This window comes from Mustela nivalis (genome assembly GCF_964662115.1).
Source record: "Mustela nivalis genome assembly, chromosome: 8".
NCBI lineage: Eukaryota > Metazoa > Chordata > Mammalia > Carnivora > Mustelidae > Mustela > Mustela nivalis.
In genome coordinates, this window is record NC_139027.1 from 132,241,987 (window position 1) to 132,269,028 (window position 27,042).

The 27,042-nt window shown below is 41.6% G+C and overlaps 1 protein-coding gene across 2 annotated transcripts in view; it reads left to right on the forward strand.

Moving 5' to 3' along the window:
• The window catches only part of CSE1L (chromosome segregation 1 like), a 48,883-nt gene extending 26,212 nt beyond the window's left edge, over positions 1–22,671 (forward strand). For both annotated transcript variants that reach the window (XM_082744846.1, XM_082744847.1), the window contains exons 8-25: positions 1,234–1,326; positions 4,238–4,405; positions 4,535–4,664; positions 6,797–6,862; positions 7,263–7,465; positions 8,300–8,384; positions 10,083–10,144; positions 12,562–12,698; positions 13,823–13,926; positions 15,517–15,614; positions 16,906–17,056; positions 17,200–17,408; positions 17,804–17,901; positions 17,995–18,080; positions 18,500–18,581; positions 19,828–19,974; positions 20,948–21,179; positions 22,242–22,671. In XM_082744846.1, coding sequence (XP_082600972.1) covers positions 1,234–1,326; positions 4,238–4,405; positions 4,535–4,664; positions 6,797–6,862; positions 7,263–7,465; positions 8,300–8,384; positions 10,083–10,144; positions 12,562–12,698; positions 13,823–13,926; positions 15,517–15,614; positions 16,906–17,056; positions 17,200–17,408; positions 17,804–17,901; positions 17,995–18,080; positions 18,500–18,581; positions 19,828–19,974; positions 20,948–21,179; positions 22,242–22,331 — 2,241 coding nt within the window. In that variant the 3' untranslated portion in view covers positions 22,332–22,671. The remainder of the gene's footprint in view (positions 1–1,233; positions 1,327–4,237; positions 4,406–4,534; positions 4,665–6,796; positions 6,863–7,262; positions 7,466–8,299; positions 8,385–10,082; positions 10,145–12,561; positions 12,699–13,822; positions 13,927–15,516; positions 15,615–16,905; positions 17,057–17,199; positions 17,409–17,803; positions 17,902–17,994; positions 18,081–18,499; positions 18,582–19,827; positions 19,975–20,947; positions 21,180–22,241) is intronic.
• Positions 22,672–27,042: the final 4,371 nt, after the last annotated feature.

The window sequence follows — 27,042 nt, forward strand, 5'->3', positions numbered from 1 at the left end:
AAGAACAGTGTTTTGGTTAGAGGTCTATGGCTAACTTATACAAAAAGGCTCTTATTGACACCTGGGAGACCAAATGCTAAAAAACCAGGTTTGGGAAGGTATAAGAACCAATGGCATTTCTGAGGAAACAGCCATAGACTTCTGGTAGAAAATGCCTGGTCACCGTCTTGCTACTGAGACAGTGGCCTCCATTCTTTTTGTTCTTGAATCATTACTTTAAGATTCAGTGCCCCAGGAACGGGAAGAGGGGTCTTACGGTGCATATTACTGGACTGAGATGCAAGAGGAACAGTCTGGCCTTTTCCTTGCTCACAGCCAGGGCCAAGTTCCTGGACTTCCTCCTCATAACATGATTATACTCACAGTGGTAGGAGGAGCGTTCTCTGAAAGGAACAGGCAAAATAGGAGATGAACAGTGCAAAATGGTATCCCCGCATTGGTGTTCAGCTGGGCACCAGTTGGAGAAATTTTTACTTAAAAGATATCACTGTTTTTGCTTGCATCTTCTTTTGAATTCTACTTCCTAGAAATCAGTTAGAATGAGGCTCTTAATGACTTGTTAGACATAATCTGGAAGACCAAAGAAAGGAGCTATAATCTTTATCCTTGGAGTGACTTATCCCTCATTAAGAAGGCAGTATGGTCACACAGGAAGTCAGTGGCTGTATAAGACAGTCTGAATTGGTGCTCATCTCAAAATAGATGTGATAGTTGAGAAAGGAAAAGGAAGAAAGATACTGGTGAGCACTTGAATTTTTCTAAGGAAAGGCTTCATAACAGTCTTAGCTACCTTGAAGGAATAAGTGAATTTAGATTGGGGTAGGAACTAGGTGGCATCATTTGTAGTTGGAAGTGTATAAACCAGATAGACAGTGGTTTACTCAGCTGCCAGACCTGGCCGGAATAAAGAATTTTTTTTTTTCTTTTTAAGATTTTATTATTTATTTGACAGACACAGAGAGAGAGGGAACGCGAGCAGGGGCAGTAGGAGAGGGAGAAGCAGACTTCCTGTGGGTCTTGATCCCAGCACCCTGGGATCATGACCTGAGCCGAAGGCAGATGCTTAATAACTAAGCCACCCGGGTTCCCCTGGAATAAAGAATTCTTGTCTAAATAGTTAATGGTTGGCTCAGGCTGAGGAGTGTGGACTTAAGCCTCTTTGGGATGGGGACAAAGCCGACTAAAATAACATTAATTTTAATCAAAAGTCTCAAGTCAGTGTTTATTCTTTAGGACCTCCCTGAGTTTTTTGAAGATAATATGGAAACTTGGATGAACAATTTCCATACCCTCTTGACGTTAGATAATAAGCTTCTACAAACTGATGTAAGTATTTAAAAATGTTTCACAGGTAGGTCTGTTTTAAATGAAGAATTGTTTTGAAATATAATATTAGATTTTGATTAAACCTCCATTTTTAAAAGTGTAAAATAAAGTCTCCCTTCAAAGCCTTGGAATATAGTTAGACTTCAGAAAATGAAATAGTTATCTGAGAACATTTATATATTATTATTATTTTTTTTAAAGATTTTATTTATTTATTTGACAGAAATCACAAGTAGATGGAGAGGCAGGCAGAGAGAGAGGGAGGGAAGCAGGCTCTCTGCTGATCAGGGAGCCCGATGCGGGACTCGATCCCAGGACTCTGAGATCTTGACCTGAGCTGAAGGCAGCGGCTTAACCCACTGAGCCACCCAGGCACCCCATATTATTTTATTTTTTTTAAGATTTTATTTATTTGTCAGAAAGGGAGCACATACAAGGGAGCAGCAGGCAGAGGAAGAGGCAGGCTCCCCACTGAGCAGGGAGCCTGATGGAGGACTTGATCCCAAGACCCCAGGATCATCACCTGAGCCAGAGTTAGAGGTTTAATCGATTGAGCCACCCAGGTGTCCCAAGAGTGTTTATTTATCTATTTTATTTCTAAAAGATTTTTCTTATTTATTTGATGGAGAGAGACTTATAAGCAGGGGAAGTAGCGGGGAGAGGGAGAAGGAGAAATAGACTCCTTACTCAGCAGGAAGCCTGATGTGGGGCTCAATCCCAGGACCTAGGGATCATGCCTGAGGTGAGGGCAGATGATTAACCAACTGAGCCACCCAGGTGCTCCTGTTTATTCATTTTTTTTTTTTTTTAAGATTTTATTTATTTATTTGACAGACAGAGATCACAAGTAGGCAGAGAGGCAGGCAGAGAGAGAGAGAGAGAAGCAGGCTTCCTGTGGAGCAGAGAGCCCGATGCGGGGCTCGATCCCAGGACCCTGAGATCATGACCCGAGCCGAAGGCAGCAGCCCAAACCACTGAGCCACCCAGGCGCCCCTGTTTATTCATTTTTTAAGTAAACTCTCACCAACATAGGGCTCAGAGACTGAGAGTTGCACATTCTACTGAACATTTACATTTTGGTTCCTAAAAATTTTTTACTCTTACAGTATTAATAGGTAGAATCCAAGAATATAAGTAATATTTGATTATATGGCATAGTCTACGTTTATTATTTTTTAAATTATTTTTTATGTAAATTCAGGAGAGGGAGCACATAGAATTACTCTTATTGTGGCCTGGCATAGGTAGGTTCACAGTTTATAGAAAAGGATTGAAAATAAATCCTCAGAGTATTCACACTGTGAACATTTTATGAAACAGAAAGCTATCATTGAAGATATTAAGAAAACTTAAATCTTTATACCAGTAGGCTCTTTTTAAAAAATCAGTGCAGCATAGGAATGTGGGGGCATTGTGAAGGTTTGTAATATGTTAAAATTTCTGGTCTGGGTTTTATAATCATATGTACATTTCATTATAGCTCTTTGTGTTACCATTTGCTTATTTATTAATAGACTTTGATCTACCTCTTTTCTAAGAAACAAAAAAACATAAAAGCAAAATATTAAGAATGCTTCCATTTTGGATAAAATTAGAAAAGGTGATTCAAATCAGTTTTTAGGAGTGGGATGCAGAGAGTTATTTTTGTGGGTGTACAGCAAATTTTGTCAGATTTGCCAACTAAAAAGCAACAACAATAAAAAATAGAGCTCCCATGAAATAATTCTTTCAGTCTAGTAGGAGAAAGCAATGCCCTCAGAAAACAAAGCTTGTCTTCACACTTCTATCTAAAGGCAGTTTTTCACCTAGGATTCTTACAGGGAGCTGTTCGCTCATTTATCCAGGTACTACCACCTCGTGTCCTCTCCCTACGTAATATCCCTTACGTTATGCCTTGAAGAGCCTCCTGTTTTCTGTCTTCTAAATTTGAGTTCTTTGGCATATAGCACAACTCCGAAAGTGTTTATGGATTGCTGTTACAGTAGAGATCGTTACATAAATGACTGTCATGGTTTAGATTGGGATTGGCAAACTCTTCCTCTAAAGGTTTAGGTGGTAAATATTTTTGATTTTGTGGCTGTACAGTCTCTGTTCTGGCTGCTCAGCCCTGCAGTTGCGGTTGAAAGAAAGCAGCTGTAGGCAGTGCTATCAATCTTGTAAACGTAGAGAAGGAATGATGTCAGTGTAAAGAAGGAATGGCTGTGTTTCAATAAAATTTCACTTACAAAAATAGGCAGCAGGCCTACAGACCACAAGTTTGACCCTTAAATTAGCTTGCTTTTTAATAATGTTATAACCAGAATCTTGTGGGTGAGAATCCTATAGCATTATTATTTTAAAGATTTTATTTATTTGAGAGATAGAGTGAGCGAGAGAGAGAGCACATGAGCAGGGGCAGAGGGAGAGGGAGAAGCGGCCTCCCTGCAAGCAGGGAGCCCAGTGGTAGGACTCGATCCCAGGGCCCTGGGATCATGACCTAAGCTGAAGGAAGACGCTTAGACGACTAAGCCTCCCAGGCACCCCATCCTATAGCATTATTTAATCTTAACATATTTGAAATGAGAACCTTTTGGGAGGAGATACAAGACAGTATAGCTGACCATGTTACAAAGGAAAGTGTGATATGGTCTTTTATCATTCAGGTTTCTCTAGGAATATGTTATTTTCAATTGAATATGTAAATATCTCATAATTCAGCTACCAAAAGAAAAGTCTCTAATCGCTCCATGATTAATAAATGATAAGCATTTCATTTGCTATGTATTTGAAATACTAAGTGAATCCATTGACGTTGGCATAGTTGGAGATTACAACCCTAGGTTTTATTTTTAGTTTCAGGAATTACAGCTACTGTGTATTTATGGTAATTTTAAAGTTTTATATTTGAGTTTTCTGTTTTCTCGTATGTGAGGATGAAGAGGAAGCAGGCTTACTGGAGCTCTTAAAATCCCAGATTTGTGACAATGCTGCACTCTATGCACAGAAGTATGATGAGGAATTTCAGCGGTACCTGCCTCGTTTTGTCACAGCCATCTGGAATTTACTAGTTACAACAGGTCAAGAGGTTAAATACGACTTGGTAAGATGACGGTGGAGACGCATAATTAAGACATTCTCTCCCTACCTCCCCCAAGAAATAAGTGATTCAGTTTTGCTGTTAAAATTATGCCTATTAAAAAAAAATGCCTATTTTTGTGTTTCATTCCAGTTGGTAAGTAATGCAATTCAGTTTCTGGCTTCCGTCTGTGAGAGACCCCACTATAAGAATCTGTTTGAGGACCAGAACACGCTGACAAGCATCTGCGAGAAGGTTATTGTGCCTAACATGGAATTTAGAGGTAATTATAGCAAAGTCTAAAGCCTTTTCAGGAGATTAAAAACTTGGTTTTTTTAAAGCATATATTAGTATAAGTTTATTATTAAGTCTGCCCCATGTTGTACATGCAGTCTGATTTTTTTTTATTGCTAATTAAAACTTGCTGTAGGTCACTTACTCCCTATTTTCTAAACCAAGACAAGAAAAAAAAAGTGGTATAAAACATTTGTGAGTGTTGCCGTAATGAGCTTTGTTTTATGTTGTAGAGTGTTTTTCACAGAAATATTGAATAAGGTAAAAAAAAAATCTATTATATTACATTGAGAAGAAAGTAAACCATCTAGGATCTCAGTTTAGGAAAGAATTTGGTTTTGTTTGATTTAGTGTTTCACTGAGGTAAATAGCTGTTGTGAAATAGTTGAGTGTGGAAGTGATTGATAACCTTTAAGTGCAGAGCTGAAGCCCACTTAGTTTCTGATTAAGGTTAAGAGAGTCCCAAGACTATATTTATATACAAATTGCCTTCTTACAGCTGGGAAGAACAGATAGTAAATGTGGAAGGAATTGTGTTTTACGTCAAAGTAATCATTAGGTCAATGGTGCTCAAATTATCAGGAACTAAAAGGAATCAAGAATAATACAGTGTGAAGTTTTATTGCCTTTTGTGTTTTCGTAAAACTATAAAGGACAAATCATTTTGATGTTGTCTATTTTACTTTTTGTGGTTTGAAATGATTTTTATGAAGTAATAGTGATTATAGTTGTTAGGCTCTTTGTTTTTTTAATGTCCTTTCAGAAAAGTAGACATCCCTAGGTTGGGTGCAACATTCAACTTTTTTTTTTTTTTTAAGATTTTACTTACTTATTTGACAGAGATTACAAGTAGGCAGAGAGGCAGGCAGAGAGAGAGTAGGGGAAGCAGGCTCCCTGCTGAGCAGAGAGCCTGATGCGGGACTCTATCCCAGGACCCTGGGATCATGACCTGAGCCGAAAGCAGTGGCTTAACCCACTGAGCCACTAGGCAGCACCCCCCCCCTTTTTTTAAGATTTTATTTATTTATTTGAGAGAGAGAGAGACATGAGAGGGGCAAGGTCAGAGGGAAAAGCAGACTCCCTGCCGAGCAGGGAGCCTGATGTGGGACTCGATCCTGGGACTCCAGGATCATGACCTGAGCTGAAGGCATTTGCTTAACCAGCTGAGCCACCCAGGTGCCCCAACATTCAACTTTTGAAGTTGGTGGTGAAGTCTAATTCTGGGGACATGGTCACATTAGAACAAGTGAGCTGTGTGACTTACCTATTAACTCACCTTTTAGGGCGGCATTTGCTGTTCTTAAGTAATGATTAAGAATATATGAAGTAGGGGTGCTTGGGTGGCTCTGTCATTGAGTGTCTGCCTTCGGCTCAGGTCATGATTCCCGGGTCCTGCGATCAAGCCCTGCATTGGGCTCCCTGCTCAGCAAGAACCCTGCTTCCCCCTCTCCCGTCCCCCCGCTTCTGTTCCTTCTCTCGCTATCTGTCAAACAAACAAAATCATAAAAAAAGACTACTATCGCTTCTCGGCCTTTTGGCTAAGATCAAGTGTAGTATCTGTTCTTATCAGTTTAATATCTGATACGTCCTCTATCCGAGGACAATATATTAAATGGATTTTTGGAGCAGGGAGATGGAATAGGAGCTTGCTCCGTCCACTCCACGCATCGACCTGGTATTGCAGTACTTCCAAGAACGGTGCACCCCCCTCGGGGGAATTAAAAAAAAAAAAAGAAGAAGAAGAAGACTATATGAAGTAGGGCACCTGGGTGGCTTAGTCAGTTAAGCGTCTGCCTTAGGCTCCAGTCATGATCTCAGGGTCCTGGGGTCGAGCCCCACATTGGGCTCCCTGCTCAGCAAGGTGCCTGCTTCTCCCTCTCCCTCTGCCTGCCGCTCTGTCTGCTTGTGCTCTTTCTCTCTGTCAAATACATGAATAAAATCTTAACATACATACATATTATATACACACACACACATACACGAAGCAGTCTTTTTTTGGGAAGGAACATTTTGCTGGAAAACATGGCAATTCTACATAGTCTTCTGTGTACTTGGCTGTGAAAGTACAATGACTTGTTATGTCTTTGGCTGAGTTACTTGAAGTGCCATCTCTCTTTGAAGCTGCTGATGAGGAAGCTTTTGAAGACAATTCTGAGGAGTACATAAGAAGAGATTTGGAAGGATCTGGTATGTATTTTGTTTTTAACTTAGTCTGACAGCAAAGCTCTTTTAAACTTGCTCTTTCTAGTTACTCTGGGGAGCAGTGGGAGTTGGCACAACCGCCTTTCCTCCTATAACCTTGTACACCTTAAAGAGTGGCTGTTGTTTGAACTTAAGCATATGTTCAACGTTTAATCACCTGCCTTCTCTTTTTTAATATGCTTATTAGTGTGTAACTACTACTGTAACCTTTTTAGTTCCCATTTTGTATTTGTTGTGAACAAAAGAATGTTTTTGTTTTTTAAGATTTTTTTTTCATTGTTGATGTTGCTAAGAGCGATCAGGTGACAATTTGTTGCCTTATAATCTTTGATTCAGTTGGTTGGTGGATGTTTCTGCTATGATATATTTCCCTTTCATTTTATAGATATTGATACTAGGCGCAGAGCTGCTTGTGATCTAGTACGAGGATTGTGCAAGTTTTTTGAGGGACCCGTGACAGGAATCTTCTCTGGTTATGTTAATTCCATGCTGCAGGAATATGCAAAAAACCCGTCTGTCAATTGGAAACACAAAGATGCAGCCATTTACCTAGTGACATCTTTGGCATCAAAAGCCCAAACACAGAAGGTGAATCTTTTCAATATAGTTTTTTTTCTAAAATAGACTTGGTGTGGTAACCACAGAAATCAGAACTAATACATTTCTGATGATACAGCGTACTTTCCTGGATAATGTATTAGTTCTGATTAGAATTTATGTAGTCTCCCAAGATGACTTTACATTGGTATATTAAGCACTTAATTTTCTTATGGACAGAAAACTGATAGATACCACAGTTGTTTCCTTAGCTGAGACTCAGTGTATATAATGTGCTAAATTTAAATTTAGCTTAAATTAGGGAGATTTCTTTATTGTCTATTAAAATAGTCTTGGTTTTTTATATTTAAGCAGTTTGTGAGTTGAAGTGTTCATCTCCATTTGTAACCTGTTATTTTAGAGGGAGATGAGGAGCCTCTTAAGCAGGCTTTAGGGCTTACAACCTTGAGATGACGACCCAGGCCGAAATCAAGAGTCAGATGCTCAACCAACTAAGCTAACCAGGTGCCTCTATAACCTGTTTTTTTTTTTTTTTAAGTTGCCTGGGGCGCCTGGGTGGCTCAGATGGTTTAAGTGACTGCCTTCGACTCAGGTCGTGAACTCTGGGTCCTGGGATCAAGTCCCGTGTCAGATTCCTTAGTCCGAGTTGTACTCTGCAGTGAGTCTGCTTCTCCCTCTCTCTTTGCCTCTTCCCTGCTTGTGCTCGCTCTCCCTGTATCTTTCTCAAATGAATAAATACATAAAATTAAAAAAACAAATTAAAAATAAATACATAAAAGTTGCCTAAATTTCCTATGTATTAGGTTGTGTTAATTGTGTACCGGTATTTCATATCATTTACCCTGTTAAAAATTTGTTTTTCAGCATGGAATTACACAAGCAAATGAACTTGTAAACCTGACTGAGTTCTTCGTGAATCACATTCTCCCTGATTTAAAATCAGCTAATGGTGAGTTTGTGAAAAATTTTTTATGCCACTTACAACACTTTTTACTTGAGGGTATTTGTTTTGTTGTTGTTTTTTATATATTAATGTAATCTCTGTCCCCAACATGTGGCTTAAACTCAAGACCGTGAACATCAGGATTCACATGCTCTACTGACTGAGCCAGCCAGGCATCCCCGCATTGCTATTTTATACTACAAAATAAGTAACATTATGGCAAAAGTCATAGGGGCTCTATAGCACCATGATACTCAGAAAATTGGTTGCTAACCTTGTTGCAGTTATTCCTGTGTGTGTGTGTTTTGTTTTGTTTTCTTTTAAGACTTTATCTGAGAGAGAGAGAAAGCATATGTGCAGAGGGAGAAGCAGACTCCCTGCTGAGCAGGGAAACCCACTGTGGGGCTCTATCCCAGGACCCTGAGATCATGACCTGAGTTGAAGGTAGATGCTTAACCGAATAAGCCACCCAGGCATCCCTGCAGTTACTTCTTTTGTTGAATAAAATCTCAGATGGTTTCCCCAGGTCGTACCTGGTTGCAGTTAACTTTCTTTAAAGATGTTGCTTGTGTAGAAGGAAAACAGGAACAATTAAGACAAAATTGTAGCTCAGCTTTGTTATGCTGGTGCATACTCTAGGAATTAAACTTCAGGTTTTTTCCCTTCTCATTCAAAAAATGAATTTGAAGAGAAAATGAAATTAAAAACTGAAGCAAATTTAAAGTACTTCAAACTTCTAATTAAGGATAACTTCCTAAGTTTATGAAAGTATGTTGGTCAAGATACATTATATATTTGTTCCCTTTTTAAAAACCTATGGTGGGGGCGCCTGGGTGGCTCAGTGGGTTAAGCCGCTGCCTTCGGCTCGGGTCGTGGTCTCGGGGTCCTGGGATCGAGTCCCGCATCAGGCTCTCTGCTCAGCGGGGAGCCTGCTTCCTCCTCTCTCTGCCTGCCTCTCTGCCTACTTGTGATCTCTCTCTGTCAAATAAATAAATAAAATTTAAAAAAAAAAAAAAAAAAAAAAAAACCTATGGTGGGCGCCTGGGTGGCTCAGTCAGGTGTCTGTCTCGTCATCTCCGCTCAGGTCTTGGTCTCGGGGTCATGAGCTTCCAGCCCTGCCTCGGGTCCCACGTGGGGCATGGGACCTATTTAAACAAAACAAAACAAAATACCCATTTTTGTATGGAAATGTTAAACACACTGAAAGGGAGAATATTATAATGAACTTCCATGCTTTACTGTCCTTGAGCTTTAAGAATTTTAAGTAATTGACCAATATTCTGTCTTTTTTTACTAATTGATTTTCCCACCATTAGAGCACTTTACAGGAAATCCCAGCCAGTGCTTGCTTTGGCAGCACATACAATAAGGAAATCCCAGCCTGAGAGACATGTTTTTGATTCGGAATAGCTTCACTTCTAGTTTAGAGGTGACACAAGGTCATTAGCTTGTAGTCTAAATCATTTCTATTCAATTAATGTAAGCCGTAAATGCATGTTCATTTGTAATGAAACTTTACAAGGGGAAAAAACAAAATTAATCAATCTTATCAGAACAAATAGCTACATAGTAGAGCTTTATATAATTAACTTCAGTTACTTGACATTTTGGTTACCAAAACTGTTTCAAAAATCTAATAATGTCACTATTCTGGGAGTCATAGTCCCTAGCCCTTAAATAACTATGGTTTTATTTTTTTAATAGTGAATGAATTTCCTGTCCTTAAAGCTGATGGTATCAAATACATTATGATTTTTAGGAATCAAGTAAGTAGCTTTTGATTTATATGTTATATGCCACTTAATTTCTTAAGAGTTTTATTGTATACCAGCTTCTCTTCCCTTCTGTGCAATCCTACACGAAATCCATGTCTAACAGAACAATAACTTCTTAAGAACTTAGGATTCCAGACCATGCTTAATTTTCTCCTTTGTCTTAGAAATAATCATTATACAGTGATTTTCATAAAAAACTGGGATCCATGGGGTGCCTGGGTGGCTCAGTGGCTTAAAGCCCCTGCCTTTGGCTCAGGTCATGATCCCAGAGTCCTGGAATCCGAGCCCCGCATCGGGCTCTCTGCTCGGCAGGGAGCCTGCTTCCTCCTCTCTGCCTGCCTCTCTGCCTACTTGTGATCTCTATCTGCCAAATAAATAAATAAAATCTTTAAAAAAAAAACAAACAAAACAAAACTGGGATCCAAACAAGGTACAAACACATTGCTTATGGTTGATTATGTGTCTTGTCTTTCTTTTAAGATTTTTATTTATTTGAGAGAAAGTGTGCAGAATCAAGGGGGAGGGGCAGAAAGAGAACCAGACCCCCCACTGAGCAGGGAGCACAACGGGAGTCTCCATTCCAGGACCCAAGATGATGATTTGACCAAAAAGTAGGCACTTCACCTACTGAACCATCCAGGCGCCCCTGTGTTGTCTCTTTATTTTATGACAGAGCGGTCCTCCCTCCCCTTTCATATGCCTCTGATTTTTGGAGAAACCTGTCATTTATCATGTAGTTTCTCACATTGTACTTTTAGCTGCTTGAATTCTCAAGTGTGTTTATGGTTTTATTACATACTTATTTCCACAAAAATTCTGTAGTATTCCATAGGTTTAAAACTATTTATATAAATGATATGATAAAAGGCCTATGGATGTTGGTTTTTTTTTTTTTTTTAAGATTTTATTTATTTATTTGACAGACAGAGATCACAAGTAGGCAGAGAGGCAGGCAGAGAGAGGAGGAAGCAGGCTCCCTGCAGAGCAGAGACCCTGAGATCATGACTGGAGCTGAAGGCAGCGGCTTAACCCACTGAGCCACCCAGGCGCCCCAAAGCTGTTTTATGTTAAAGAGTAATGAATGGGAATTCTAAATTTTAAGATTTTATTTATTTATTTGAGAGAGAGACAGAGGGAGCCAGATGCGGACTCAATCCCAGGACTCTGGGATCATGACCTGAGTTGAAGGCAGTTGCTTAACCAGCTGAGCCACCCAGGTGCCCGGGAATTCTAAATTTTTAGAGGTTTCTCCCTCCCTCACTCCCTTCCTTCCTTTCTCTCTTGCTCTTTTTTTTTTTCCCCTTTAGAGTAGGCTTCATACCCAGCCTGGAGCCCAACATGGGGCTTGAACTCATAACCCTGAGATTAAGACCTGACCTGAGAACAAGAGTCGGGTGCTCAACTGCCGGAGCCACCCAGGCACCCCTAGAAGTTTCTAATGAAGATTAGTACTATTTTTGTACCACCCCTCCCCCTTTTTTCTTTTAGAAGAGAAAATGAAGCACAGATGGCTTAAGTGATTTCTCCAAGAAATGCCTGCCAGTGAAAAGTAGTTCTTAGTGAAGTCTTAGTTTGCCTGTCCATAATACTACATTACTTTATGGTGTATTTTTTTTTTTTTTTAAGATTTATTTATTTATTTGACAGATAGAGATCACAAGTAGGCAGAGAGGCAGGCAGAGAGATGGGGGGGAAGAAGGCTCCCCACTGAGCTGAGATTCTGATGTGGGGCTTGATCCCAGAGGCTTTAACCCACTGAGCCACCCAGGCTCCCCTGGTGTTTGTTTGTTTGTTTGTTTTTTAAGATTTTATTTGGGGCGCCTGGGTGGCTCAGTGGGTTAATAAGCCTGTGCCTTCGGCTCAGGTCGTGATCCCAGCATCCTGGGATCAAGCCCCATATCAGGCTCTGCTCGGAGGGAAGCCTGCTTCTCCCTCTCCCACTCCCCCGGCTTGTGTTCCCTCTCTCGCTGTGTCTCTCTCTGTCAAATAAATAAATAAAATCTTAAAAAAAAAAAAAGATTTTATTTATTTATTTGACAGAGATCACAAGTAGGCAGAAAGAGAGGAAGGGAAGCAGGCTCCCCGTTGAGCAGAGAGCCCGCCAGGGCTTGATCCCAGGACCCTGGAATAGTGACCCGAGCTGAAGGCAGAGGCTTTAACCCATTGAGCTACCCAGGCGCCCCTATGGTGTATGTTTTTATTTGCAAGATTTTCCTCTGACCCTAGTTTAATGTTCAGAGGAAGAGAACTGTAAAAGTGACTGTGAATTGAGCCTTTACATGGAAGCAGAAGTTTCTATTTCTCAGCCGTCTGGTCTCCCATTGTAACAGCTGAAAAAACACACATTCCAAGATCAGCAAGGCCTTCAACTCAGTGAGTTAAAGCATGCATATTACTCTGTTTTTCAGGTACCAAAAGAACATCTTTTAGTCTCTATTCCTCTCTTGATTAATCACCTTCAAGCTGAAAGTATTGTTGTTCATACTTACGCAGCACATGCTCTGGAGAGGCTATTTACCATGAGAGGGCCTAACAGTACGACTCTGTAAGTGTCTGACTCCAAGCAGTTGTTATTTTTTTCAGCTAGGGTGGGAACTTTCTGGTCAAAGTTCTCTTTGACTATATTCATAATGTCATTAGTAGTTGGAAAATAAATGTATACTTTTCCCTCATTTAATTATTTCTGTGTCTCAGTCCAAAAGGATGAGGCCATATGCTAAAAATAGATACATTATGACAAAAAGTTAAATAGGAAATTGGAGCAAAGGAAAATAATAGGGTGAGATTCTAAAAAGAAATGTGTATCCAAGGATCGGGTACAGGAGTCAAGGAAACTCCTGAAATTTGTGCGTCTCCTTGCAACCAAGGCATCAAGGGCAACGTGGTGAGTTAAAATTTTCAATGTCCTTGAGATTAAAATGAAATAGTAACTCAGAAGGCAGCTCAGAAACTGGCCTTCATTAAGGGAGTATTCTTAGTACCATCATGCGACCGAACTTTTCTTTGTGGCTGTTTTTGCATTATTACTCTGTATGGAGATTGCTCACAACTGAGTGGAAGTAATGCTCTAGGGTCCCAGACAGTAGCTCTTCTGGCCTGAGCCAAGGAGAAAATGTAGAGGAATGGACGGTCCGCATATCTTTCAGGCCATTCTGAAGCAGTGTTATTTCTTGAAACTGAGCTTTTGTTAAGAGATGGAAAACAGTTCTAGGTTTTTTTCTTCATCAAGAACTTGAAGTGCAGATATTCTTAGAGCCAATTAAGGGTTGAAAGGACATCCTTTGAGGTGAGTCAAACCAGTACCTGTCTTCAGGCCCACAACTCATGCAGAATTTATGTGCCTGCTCCAGGAAAAGTAGATGACTGAGACCCCCAGGGTTTGCGCTCTGTTCTCGGTGGTGATAGTTACGACCCAAGGGTGACCTGAACAGCTTTAGATGATGTCAGGTTTGCCTGGATTTCGGTTTGTGTTTGATCCCAGATGTGCCTTTTTAGGAACTTAACGTAAACACATGTAAACAGTTACTTTCTTAAGGTATCTGTTGATTGTGAGTGGTGGGAGATGGCTCGCTTTATGCCAAGAAGTGTGGTTTAGTGGTTGCCCAAGAGTATTCCAGAGTGATCAGCTCAAGAGGTGGCAGTGACTGAAAGCTGTTTTTTCATCTATAGCTTTACAGCCGCAGAAATCGCACCGTTTGTTGAGATTCTGCTAACAAACCTTTTCAAAGCTCTCACACTTCCTGGCTCTTCAGAAAATGAATATATTATGAAAGGTAGGCCGTTTCCCGGGTGTAAAGAATATAAGAATCCCATCTCCGATTACAGGGGTGAATGCTCGGAGTTGTACTTCAGGTTATGTAGTCAATGAACCAGATACTGCTGGCTAAGCATTAGGTTGGTTTAGATATTTTTAAATGGCAAATTTTTTTGTTTATTGTTAACAGTGTTTTCAGGAAAAAAAAAAACATTACCCTAGTTTGATATAGAGCTCCTCTTGTTAAAGAAAAAGTAGCAAACTCCCTTTTTCTTTACCTAAATTCACTTCTTGAGGGTGGAGAGCAGATCAGACATTCATTGATGGCATGCTAGGCTAGGTCGTGGCGTGAAACCTGGGTGCACGTGCTAGGCTCCACAGGCATCCTGCCTCCATAGAGCTACTGCCAAGAACACAGGCAGCTGTAAACACCTTCCTGCTGCTACGTTGGGAGAGCGTCGTGGGGACAGCTCTGACTTTGGGGGCAAGTCTTAGTCACTATCGCATTGCAGTAGCTTGTGTATGACTCAGGAAATGCAAATCAGACAAACTGTCCCTGATGCTGGGTCCGGCCCCCTGGGGTATAGGGTGTGTGTGTGTGCACGTGTGTTTATATGTGTGGATAAGAGTGGGTCTCGGTGTGTATTTGTGTGTGTCTTCGGCACCATACATCTCCGACGGTGATGTGTGACTGTTGTTGTTTAACGTCTGTTTCTGTGGGGTTAACGAGTCTCGTTACTGTGCTCCTGGGGTGTGCGAGAGCACCCGGAGGTAACACCCTTTCAGCGGTACCGTTGGAGGAGTGAGTGAACGGACTCTGCCAGCCGAGGAGGGGCACTGAGCCATCCTCAAACCCCTTGACCCAGCTCAGGGACAGTTTTCTCTAGGGAGGGATGCCCCGTGCTCAGCTAGCTGGGAGAGGAGTCTGGCTCAGGTGGAAGAAACATGCTCAAATTTAGGAGGCAAAAGAGGCTAACTTTCTTTCCTCTGTGCCTGACATGCAGTGACTGCTGTACTTGGTAAATATCTGTTCTACTTGTGCTGAACAATTATGTACATTTTTAGCTGAGTAATGTGTCTATCGCCCGTGCCGAATGTTGTTAAGCTTCTGTTGATGAGCTGTGTTCTTGTAGCGTGGACCCTCTGTAGCTTTTTATGTGTTTTTAGATTTTTCTCGGGCTCCCAGTCTCTCTTTTTGGAGGGAGACGGGCGGATGGTCTTCTCTCAGGTTTTGGTAGGCTGTGATGTTGTCCTTTAGGCCAAACATCACTTGCCACCGATTTTCTAGTTCAGAGCGGCTGGGGACTGTGTCCCTTCCAGCTCCTCCCTTCCCCAGTGTACCACTTCCTCTTGCTCAGTGTTTGCCTCTTTGGTCACTCAGTATTTCTTAGTGTCCCTTTTTCCTATTAAGCCGTAGGCTTTCTGAAAGCTAATTGGCGCAATTTTGAAAGGAAAGGCAATTTAGATTGTTTTTAAATATAGAGAGCTATCTGGGGATTGCTTAAGGGTCTTAAAATTTTGGTGATGAGTTTGTGGACTGTTTTTGTTTTTTCCTAACCACTATTTTGTTTTGAATTTTAACTATTCTTGCTGTTTTTATATTTTACAGCTATCATGAGAAGTTTTTCCCTCCTACAAGAAGCCATAATCCCCTACATCCCTACCCTCATCACTCAGCTTACACAGAAGCTATTAGCTGTTAGTAAGGTAACAAGACCAGTTTTAAAAGTACAGTTGATTTTTAACTTATACTCTCAACTGTTTGAGCCTCAGAGCTCTCTGGCAGTGGGTCAGGCTTAGGAAAAGTTCTCTGGATTCTTGCTGACCAACAGTTAAGTACCTTTAAAAGTTTGGAGAGGTATTAGATTGGAGACATTGCAGCACTTATTAAGTATACACTTTATTAAGTGTAGGCCCAGAAACTTTAAAATGTTTCATTTGAATTATTCTTATTTAAAAAGTAACATGTTTCACTGAATAAAATTGAGAAAATACAGATAACTGATCTGAAATGATCTTAGATGGAGGAAAGCAGGCTTTGTACCAAGTGGACACAAAAAGGGCTTACTCCAACTTTTATAAAATGGTGCCGTCCCTTGAGCTGGGTCTCCGTTACTCTTATTTCCCCCAAGTAAAGTCCATTCCTTTGATCAAAAATTTCATAGATATTTTGATTCATATTCATTAATACTGAGACTTAGAAAATTAAAGTCAGCTTAAGGTTGCCAAAATTCTTTTTGAGAGACCTGTTCCTAAATATGGAAAAAGAGATAAATTTTTAGAACTATTACAGGGACTTTGGATAACTGATCATTTTCCCACTGAGTTCTGGTAAGGGTGTTGGACTGCTTTGAACCATGGGTGATTGAGAGAGAAGAGACATTGGGTCTTCCCCTGTCCCCCACCTGAATCTTCTGAGTTCATCAACTGCGTTTGGTAGCCTTCCAAGAAGGATTGTTTGATGGAAAATAGGATTACGTTGCCTTAAAAATTGAAAACCACTGATAGAAAGTAGTGTCACCCTGTAGATACAGATATTGAGACCTACAGAGGTTAAGGCTTGCCTAAGGTCTCACATAAGGCTCGTGCATAGCCAGGACTTACATGTCCCTGCTCATTTCTTCCACCACTGCTTACAGAGATGGCTCTAGGAGAGCACATGGGTTTAAGACAAGTTCCTCATAGCCCTGGGAACTGAAGCTTGTGTGGTCATCTCCCTGTGACTTAAGTTATTTTTCATAGTGGACTTTTACCCATTTAAAAAAAAAAATCCAAAGAAAGAGGCATTACTGTATATTGTTTATTTTCTGAATTTTAAAGTCTGTATAAAACTTTAACATATATGCAGGCAAGTATAATTGATGTTTTTTTTAATACTGATTTTTTCAAAAGCGGGCCTCTCATTGTGCTCTAGAAAAGATAGGTGTGTGTGTTTGGGATATTTAATACAGTCATTTGAATTACTGGAGAGCGGTAAGCTTTCTGTTTTTAATTTCAGAACCCAAGCAAACCTCACTTTAATCACTACATGTTTGAAGCGATATGTTTGTCCATAAGAATAACTTGTAAAGCTAACCCTGCTGCTGTTGTAAATTTTGAGGAGGCTTTGTTTCTGGTGTTTACTGAAATTTTACAGAATGATGTACAAGGTAAGTTAAAAGAAGTTATTTTCTTTCTTACTGAATAAAGCTAGTAAAGTGGCTAATAAAATGCAGCCTGCCTCTGAGTTATGTGCCCTTTTGTGGGAGTCATTAGTTACAAAGCTGACAGCTGTTTTTACTTTTATCAACAGAATTTATTCCATACGTCTTTCAAGTGATGTCTTTGCTTCTGGAAACACACAAAAATGAGATCCCGTCCTCTTATATGGCCTTATTTCCTCATCTCCTTCAGCCAGTGCTCTGGGAAAGAACAGGAAATATCCCTGCTCTAGTGAGGCTTCTCCAAGCGTTCTTAGAACGTGGTTCAAACACGATAGCAAGTGCTGCGGCTGACAAAATTGTGAGTGGGACTTGTTTTGATGTAACTCATTTTGTAAGGTAGCAGAGAGAAACTGAGGATGCAGATTTTTAAAATTTTTTAATTTTAAAATATAACAAAGTAGTTAGTAGAAAATATTAATGTATATTTTATTACAATTAAATATCCTTTAATTATCTCCATGGTAGAAAATAAAAAAGTAGAGCCAGATAGGTTAATTTCAAGAACTTAACTTTAAGGCTTATAGTGATGGGGTATTTTCTCTCTCCACTTTAGAAGTAGGAACAAAAGCGAAAACGTTAATCGTTGTAGCATGCACCTTTTCCAAAACATCGCCTGTCAAATAACAGTGTCACTTTTGGAATAGTTAATCCTTGCCTCTTTAACTGAGTATAATTTGATCTAATTTGTTGTAGCCTGGGTTATTAGGTGTCTTCCAGAAGCTAATTGCATCCAAAGCCAATGACCACCAAGGATTTTATCTTCTAAACAGTATCATAGAGCACATGCCTCCGTGAGTATGAGTCCAACCCCTGCTGTATGATTAGCAAGGACTGTGGTTACTCAGATGATGCTGACTTATATATTGTTGCTTTTATACCTGTAGTGAGTCCGTTGATCAGTACAGGAAGCAAATCTTCATTCTACTATTCCAAAGACTTCAGAATTCCAAAACAACAAAGTTTATCAAGAGTAAGTAAAATCAGGGCCCCTGGGTGGCTTGGTCGGTTAAGCATCTGCCTTCCGCTCTGGTCATGATCCTGAAGTCCTAGGATTGAGCCCTGCATCGGGCTCCCTGCTTGGTAGGAAGCCTGCTTCTCCCCCCCCCCCCCCCCCCCCGCCCCCTGTCTTGTGCTCTCGCTCTTGCTGTCAAATAAAGAAATAAAATTAAAAAAAAAAAAGAAGTGAGATCATTTGGCTCTTCTTACAGAAATAATGAAGGAAAGTAGCTAAAACCTTTAGCCTTTATGGTTACATATAAACGTTTTATCAGTTATAAGCTTTTTTCAGTAAAATATTTTAAGATGTTTGTATTCTCCAAATACTAAGTCACTTTCAAATATATTGTGTTCCAAAGGTTAGTTTCTGAGTTCTGCATCTCCTTTCAACAGGTTTCTTAGTCTTTATTAACTTGTATTGCATAAAATACGGGGCACTGGCACTGCAAGAAATATTTGATGGCATACAACCAAAGTAAGTTTGTTTTTATTACTTACGGTATTTTGTTTTGTAAAGCCAAAAAAAAAAAAAAAATAGACCTCTTTTAGCACCAACCAGCATTTCTATTTTATGGATAGTTTTATAGTTCTTGGTGGAGCTACAGTATATTTGTGGTTTTCAAAATATTCTTAGGACTGTTGAGTTGCAAATAAGAAAACCCCTGCAACATTTTTCTAACTCCTACCCCTGCCTTCTACACAGCTTGTGTTCTGCGTGATTTGGGATGGTTGGGGCTGTCTCCAGGAGCCTGTTTCTGTTAAAGCCATAGTGCGATTTTGCAGATGAAAGTCTTTGCTTTTCACTTAGTGTATATACAAAAAATCTAGTTAAGTGGGATTTCCCATTTCATAGGGAAAGGAAAGTTAGAAAAAAATGACAAGAGAAATCTTGGAGAAAAAACACAAGTGAGATCCATGTATTGGTATTATATAAAAAAAAAAAAAAAATACCAGATCGACTGAGATGTAAAAAATGAACTAACCTGATAAAGTAGTACCAGAAAATATGGTTTCCAGCTGCAGAGGTCTGTGAGGAAATTGGTTTCAGGAACTGCTAGTGGGTAAGGTAAATTGGTGTGCTCATATAAAGCAAAAACATGCACTCTTTACCTAGAGCATTAAAATGTCCAGTATCTTCGATACCCCCTGTTTCCACTTCAGGTACTTCTAGTGAAGTGGAAACTGAGGATTTTACATTGTTTAGTATCATGAAAAACTTTGCTTTTAGGATTGTTTGCAACAACATATTAGAATTGTTGGCTAAATAATTTTTATAATACAGCCATTAACATTTATATCCTTATACGTATGTTAAGTACAGGATATTGGGAAGTTTATAATCCAGTAATGTTAAAACTAGTTATTACTGGATAGTGGTGTGATGGTTAATTCTTTTTCTTCTTTCTCTTAACTAATTTTTCAAAGATTTTTTGAGTAATTAAGCAACAAACAAACCATGAGACAGAAAAGTGGCTGTAAAGATTTCACATGAGCACAGACTGTAGTATTTCACAGAAGTTGCTGGCAGCACTCGGCCACGGGGTCAAGGTTTGAGGTTTCTTTGTGGCTTTGTCATCTCCAGGTCTCTGCCATTCAGCTGATCACAAATAGTAGCCCTGTTATTTTGGATTTTATTCTATTCCTAAGGAGTCAGTGTAAATAACATCTAAGCATTTCACAGTTATTAATCGAAGTGATAGTTTAATATTCTATTTTAATAGAATGTTTGGAATGGTTTTGGAAAAAATCATTATTCCTGAAATTCAGAAGGTATCTGGAAATGTAGAGAAAAAGATTTGTGCAGTTGGCATAACGAAATTGCTAACAGAATGTCCCCCAATGATGGACACGGAGTATACCAAGCTATGGTAAGTACTCTAAACTTTTTGGGAATTACAGCTTCCTTCCCTTATGACTGCAAAATAAAACAAGCTTATTCTCCTGAGGGCTGAGAATTCGATTTTTTTTTTTTTTAAGATTTTATTTTTTTATTTGACAAAGATCATAAGTAGGCAGAGAGGTAGTTAGAGAAGGGGAAGCAGGCTCCCCGCTGAGCAGAGAACCCGATGCGGGGCTTGATCTTAGGACCCTGAGACCATGACCCAAGCCGAAGGCAGAGGCTTAACCCACTGAGCCACCCAGGCGCCCTGAGAATTCGATTCTGATCACAGCTTCTCTACTAGCAACCATCAGATCCAAGACCGGACATGTGGGTCCTTTTGGGCCTCGAAAGAGGTTTCCTGATTCTTAACTTTATCGGAGGGGGTTCATTTGCCCCTTTGAGAATCTGGTGAAAGTCGCTGGTCTGCATGATCTCTAGGAGTGTTCATGACAGACGCCCAACTAATTGGCTTAAATCTTCAAGTGGAGAAATTGAATAGGCTAAAAGAGGATCTTACGTGCTTGTGCCCCGTGTTCCTGACTTTTCTGGACATGTTGCTAGAACCTTGCCTCATGTTGGGTTCGCTCAAGTACACTTCCAGAAAGGGATCTGATGATTTGAGGCCCGTTTCTTCTAACTTTTAGCAGCAGTGAATCCCTGGTTTGGCTTCAGTCACACGGCCTTCTGCTTGGGCAGTGGGTCACACAGCCAGCTGGACAGCTGTGGAGACGGTGTTAGTTTCCAAAAGGGAAATTGGCATGCTGTGGCCAAAAAGAAGAGCAGAGCGGTGTTGGAGGATGGTGTGGGAACCGGTGTCCGTCCTCCATTTCAAAGGTCCCTTCCACCTCTTGAGACTGTGGCTCTGTGGTTTGTGTCTCTGAGGAGTTGCTGCTGCTGCTTTAGATCTTCAGAAGTGTGCGCTTATTAATCTTTTGTCTGCTTGTTTGCTTCAAATCCAGGACTCCTTTATTACAGTCTCTGATTGGCCTTTTTGAGTTACCGGAAGATGATACCATTCCCGATGAAGAACACTTTATTGACATAGAAGATACACCAGGGTATCAGACCGCCTTCTCCCAGCTGGCATTTGCTGGGAAAAAAGAGCATGATCCTGTCGGTCAGCTGGTGAACAACCCCAAAATTCACCTGGCACAGTCGCTTCACAAACTTTCTACTGCTTGTCCAGGAAGGGTGAGTGTGTTGTCCAAGAACTCTGATTAACGAACCCCTTTCTGGGAAGGCAAGAAGGTACTATTAGGCCTTAATTTTCTTTAGTTAAAATGATGTGTGCCATAAGTGGATTTTAAACAAATGACTTTTGGAATAAGGACAAAGCAAGAGATTCGTCGCCCCTCACCTCTCTACACTTTTTAAGTTTTATTTATTTATTTAAGTCATCTTTACACCTGACAGGAGGCTTGTACTCAAAGCTCCCAAGATCAGGAGTCACATATGCTCCGACTGAGACCGCCAGGCACTCTAAAAGTCTTTGAATAGAAATGTATTTATTTCCCAGAGTGAAATAATTCTTCTGTTAAAATGTAGGCTTTTTTTTTTTTTAAGATTGTATTTATTTATTTAACAGATCACAAGTAGGCAGGGAGGCAGTCAGAGAGGGAAGAGGAAACAGGCTCCCTGATTCGGGGCTCGATCCCAGGACCCTAAGATATGACCTGAGCCAAAGGCAGAGGCTTAACCCACCGAGCCACCCAGGCGCCTGAAATCTAGGCTTTTTTTTTTTTAAATTAACTGCAGCATACTGAAATACTGGATTATGGAGTAAACATAATGGCTGGAGAGTTGTATTATCCAGCACTTTTTACAGAGCCTTGTAGAGTATCTGAGAAAAATGTGTATTTTTCAGTGTTTCTTATTATGGCAGCATTCAAACTCCTAGAAACCAGGTAACGAACCTTCACACACTGACCTTCAAACATCACCAGTATCCTGCCCTTCTTGTTGCACCGGTTTCACCTGTAGGTACTTAATCACGCATCCCTCACCAGTAAGGACTTTGTTTTTTTAAATCCCCACAATGCCACTACCACACGGAACAGCAGTGATGGCCTACGGCTCTGCTTTTTAGACCTGTCCAGATATGAAGGCATAAAGCAGCTGAGATCTCAAGCATCCCTGCGGGAGGGCCTGGTGGCTCACCGTCCTTCCCCGACTCTGGCGGTGCTCCAGAAGGTGGGGGCTTGTGTTGGCTCGTTAGGATCTCCCGACAACCAGCGTGTTTCCAATCTCTCGTAGGTTCCATCGATGGTGAGCACCAGCCTCAATGCAGAAGCGCTCCAGTATCTCCAAGGGTACCTTCAGGCAGCCAGTGTGACGCTGCTTTGAACTGCCTTTTCCATATTGGCTAAGCCCAGGATGGTTTCTGAGGAAATCACATAGACGTCTGAGCACAGCTGCATTAAAGCAAGTTTTCCTTTTGAACTTGTCACAGATTCCATCTTCTAAAGAATATTAAATGTTGCTTTAAGCTGAACCGTGAGCATATTAGATGGTTTGTGTGATCATAAGTAGAAGTGGGGGACTTTCAAGTTCGCAGCTTCCAAGGACAGGTGTTCAGTATATGACCATGAGTTGAGCATTTGCACTGTTGGGTTAACTTTAAAATTTTGATGGACACTGAGCGTGGAGACTTTTTTCTGTTACTAAATCGTTTTGTTTTGAGGCATCATTTGTGTTTCTTCTTCTTTGTATTTTTGTCTGTTTCTTTAAGCTTTTATTGGAAATGTGAAGTAAGTAAAGAATCACTGGTGTAACTTGCCAAGAAACGCACATTTCATAGTTTTAAATCTAATCAAAAAATTTTTTTAAAAGCCCTCAAATATGTATCTAAAAATATCTTGAAGACCAGGTTTTTGGTGCTGATACTATTATAATGAATTTCTTTAAATAACTGAAATTCAAACTCAGATTACTCTTTCCTTACCAGGGGAAAGGGAACATTGATATAGGTTTGGGGCTTTTCAGTTTCAACTTTTCTGGACCTGTTTCTAGGAGGTAGCATGAACTCTGGGCCAGATGGCTCCCTCTGTAATTGGGGAGAAAGGCCCTGCCTGACTTCATGAGGCATACGTTGGGCAGCACAGGAGTTTGCCCCTTCGAGAGTGTCTGTCATGTTAGCATGTTAGAACCTGAGGTCTGAGATGAGCCGTGGGAGTGGGTATACACTAGCAAACAAGGCTTCCTGGGCAGGTTCTAGAACAGTTCGTTTTTAGGAAGTAATCAGACTATCACAACTGAGGGGCATAGTTTACTTCTGCTGGAATTGTCCGTTTGGTGCAGATTAAACTGAAATCTCATTCTGCACAATTCAGTGGTTTCTTTTAAAAATCAGGCACCTGACTTTGGATGTTTTTCTCAACACATGTAGTGTGTGAGAAACCCTCCAGCTTAGCCAATCAAAGTGTTTTAGTACTAGTGTACTCTATTTTTGTCTTGCCATAGTAATGGAAGCATTAAATCATATGTTACTATTTAAATGATCAGGACAGGATACTGAGATAGTATTGGGATCTACGTGTTTTTGGGTTGTTTTTTTTTTTTTTTTTAAGATTATTTTTTTTTTTTTTTTTTTTTTTTAAGATTTATTTATTTGACAGAGAGAAATCACAAGTAGACAGAGAGGCAGCCAGAGAGAGAGAGAGAGGGAAGCAGGCTCCCTGCTGAGCAGAGAGCCCGATGCGGGACTCGATCCCAGGACCCTGAGATCATGACCCGAGCCGAAGGCAGCGGCTTAATCCACTGAGCCACCCAGGCGCCCCTAAGATTATTTATTTATTTGACTAAGAGAGGGAGAACGAGCACAGGCAGACAGAGTGGCAGGCAGAGTCAGAGGGAGAAGCAGGCTCCCTGCAGAGCAAGGAGCCCGATGTGGGACTTGATCCCAGGACGCTGGGATCATGACCTGAGCCGAAGACAGTTGCTTAACCAACTGAGCCACCCACGCGTCCCAGGATCTACTTTTGAAGTATAATTTAATACAGGTAAGAAATCGGAATGGAAAACAGTTGGTGATGAGGGTTTCTGTTTGCTGCCTACCTGATCTCCCAGAGTGGCACGGTTCGGGTAAAGCTCTGGGTGAACAGTTCAGTACCTACACCGCAGATGCTGCCGCAGAGAACCCTTGCTTCAGCGTCTCAGCCCCGGAGGACTGAGGTTGTGGACTTTTTCCTCAATACAACGGAGAAGACTGTTCGTCTTTGTAAATAACGCCTTTTCAAATAGTTTCTGAACAGAGAGACTGGCACCTTCCTTTTTCTTTGGCACAAGTCATTAATTCTGCTGAGGTTTAAAAATGATTTAAATGGAGGTTTCTTACTCCATCATCTAAGAGTTTACCCAGCTTTTAAAGATTTTGAGAGCTGGTGTGTAGTGAGTTTTCGACAGGCCTTAGTGACTTTCTCGGTGGTGATACCAGTTCATTGCAGACAGGAAGAGCTGGGCTCATACTTTGAGATCGGGCCAACCTGGGTTTGAATTATTCTGCACCTGACACGTGTGACCTTGAGCAGATGACTCAGCTTCTCCACTTTGATTTCTTCTGCAAAATGAGAATAATCCCCTTCAGATGGTTGTGAGATATAAAAAGACATATGCAGAGTGAGTATTTTTTTTTTTAAGATTTTATTTGACAGAGATCACAGGCAGAGAGAGGGGGAAGCAGGCTCCCTGCTGGGCAGAGAGCCCGATGCGGGGCTCGATCCCAGGACCCTGAGATCATGACCTGGGCCGAAGGCAGAGGCTTAACCCACTGAGCCACCCAGGTGCCCCCACGGTGCGTATTAATAAGTAAAAGCAGTGTTTGTTTAGGGTGAGCTTGGGGGCAAGTGGGGCTGCCTTGGAGGAAGTGTTTTTACTGAGCACTGCAGGACACTGCCCTGTCTTACTGGCAGTGTTGCCCAGTGTTGTCGTCCTGGGAGGGCAGAGGTGGAAAGACTTTCCGGAAGAGTCCTGGCCCCGGTAAGGCACTCACTCCCAGGGTAGCTGGAGATAACGGGGAAATGTATCTAACCTGCAAGTTCATCATGAGAATCTCTTGCTGGGCGCATGGATTCTTTGTTTGCGTGCATCTCCCCTTTCAACAGCTTGATTTTTAAAAATAACGTTTCTGACTATGAACGTATTTTCTTTGTTGGAAACTTGGTAAATACAGAAAAAATTTAAAAAATCATATTCCTACCTTTAAAAATCTTGGTCCCCCCCCAACAGAGGTGAGATCATTTATGATAACAAACACTTACTATTTACTTTGGTAAATATCATTACCAAATTCAAAGACTAATTTATCATCTAACAGCCTATAATTATTTAAGTGAACATTTATGTCAGTCCGTTTCCTGATGGTGGAATTACAAAGCAGTTGTCCTGTGGAAAGATCCATGCCAATTTCTGTAGCCCAGCCCGACCCACACTGGTCCCTCTGTCTCTTGTGTGCCGCAACCAGTTGGGGTTTAATCCAGCTGTTACACACGCGTGGTTGTGGAGCGACAGCTTTCCACCTTCCACTTTCTGAGGCAGCAGCTTTCAGCTCCTGGGGCCGTTAGTTCTTCCCTATCTCAATCGGCAGATCACCTTCCCTGCTGAGAAGAGTGTCTAAGACACACTTCTAGTATCCTTTTTTTTAATCCCAGTAATGACACTTTTTTAATTTTATCTTCAACTTTGGCCGCTGTTTCTTGGCTCCTCAGTATTGATGATAAGGTCACTCTGATGTGGCCACTTTCCTGTGACTGTCATGCTGTCGCAGGAGAGGGCACTCCCGTTACGCGCAATAGCCCCTTGTCCCCTGGGCTTTATCTATATGTCTCTTTTAAAGGGGGGGGGAATGAGAAACGGTACTTGAGCCTGGGGCCGCCCTGGGGAATGGTGAGGGGTGGCCTTTTGTAGGGCAAAGGTGCTTCATGGACCCGTTGAGAACAGCTTGAGGTCATTTCCAGTGGATTCTCCACAAGAGCTAAGGAGCCATGGTTACAGCTACAGGAACACACTGCCCTGGGGGCCAGCTACCCCGGACACCCACCTGCTGTGGGATCGCTGCGTGACAGGTGGTAAAGGCTGTTTTGAAATGCTCCCATGTGGCTGGAGAAGGGAGTCATAAACTATAAACTGTATGAAGTCATTTACCTATTTCTGGGTTTCCTCCCTTCTCAATTAGACGAGAGAGAAAAATGTGGCAACAGGAAAGCATGGTCCACGCGAAGAGCGAGCCCCAGCGGGCCGGTCGGTGCTGCATAAAGGAGTCCGTCTAATGGGGAAGTGGGAAAGCTGAGGAGAAAAGCAGCAAATTTACCTCGCATCAGAAAAAGGTCCATCTCCTTGTGAGAAGTTAGGGTCACTCCTTCTGGGTCTAGAGGGCATGGGATGACCGCTCCCAGGGAGCCGGCTTTCTCTAGTGAACATTAGCTGACAGGACCTCCCGATGCGTCTCCCAGGTGAGTCCACAGGGCAAAGGCCCAGCATCCACCAGCCCTGCCCCTCAGAGCAGGCTTAGTGTCCTAGGAAGGCCGGCAGCCCCATCATTAAGGTCCCAAGAGGAGGGAAGAATCGCTGCTCCGGTGCTTGCTGAGCATCCTGGTCGGCGGAGGCTGCACGAGCCTCCCGAGGAGCAGCAGGGCCAGGGGTGGCAGACCGGAGCCGCCCGCCACGGGCTGTGCATCTCAAACCCCCAGCCACGCGAACACCTCACCCTCCACTCTGATCCTCCGCCGCACCAGTCCTCCCAGTGGCCTTAACAGGCTTCACAGGAAACTGCCTTCAGTCCCAAGGACAGACTGGCTCTGAACTTGGGACTCCAGCGCCAGGGGAGAAGGGTATATCTGTAATGGCGGGGCCGGAGGTGCCCTCTTTTTAGTTCAAAGGCAGCATTTCTCAACATGATCCAAAGCATTTGTGATGCTATCGAAAGGAACAGCTATCATTATTATTATCAGGACTATAGCTCTGTAGTCTACATTAGAAAAAACCCACGAGTGGGTGCCTGGGTGGCTCAGTGGGTTAAAGCCTCTGCTTTCGGCTCAGGTCATGATCCCAGGGTCCTGAC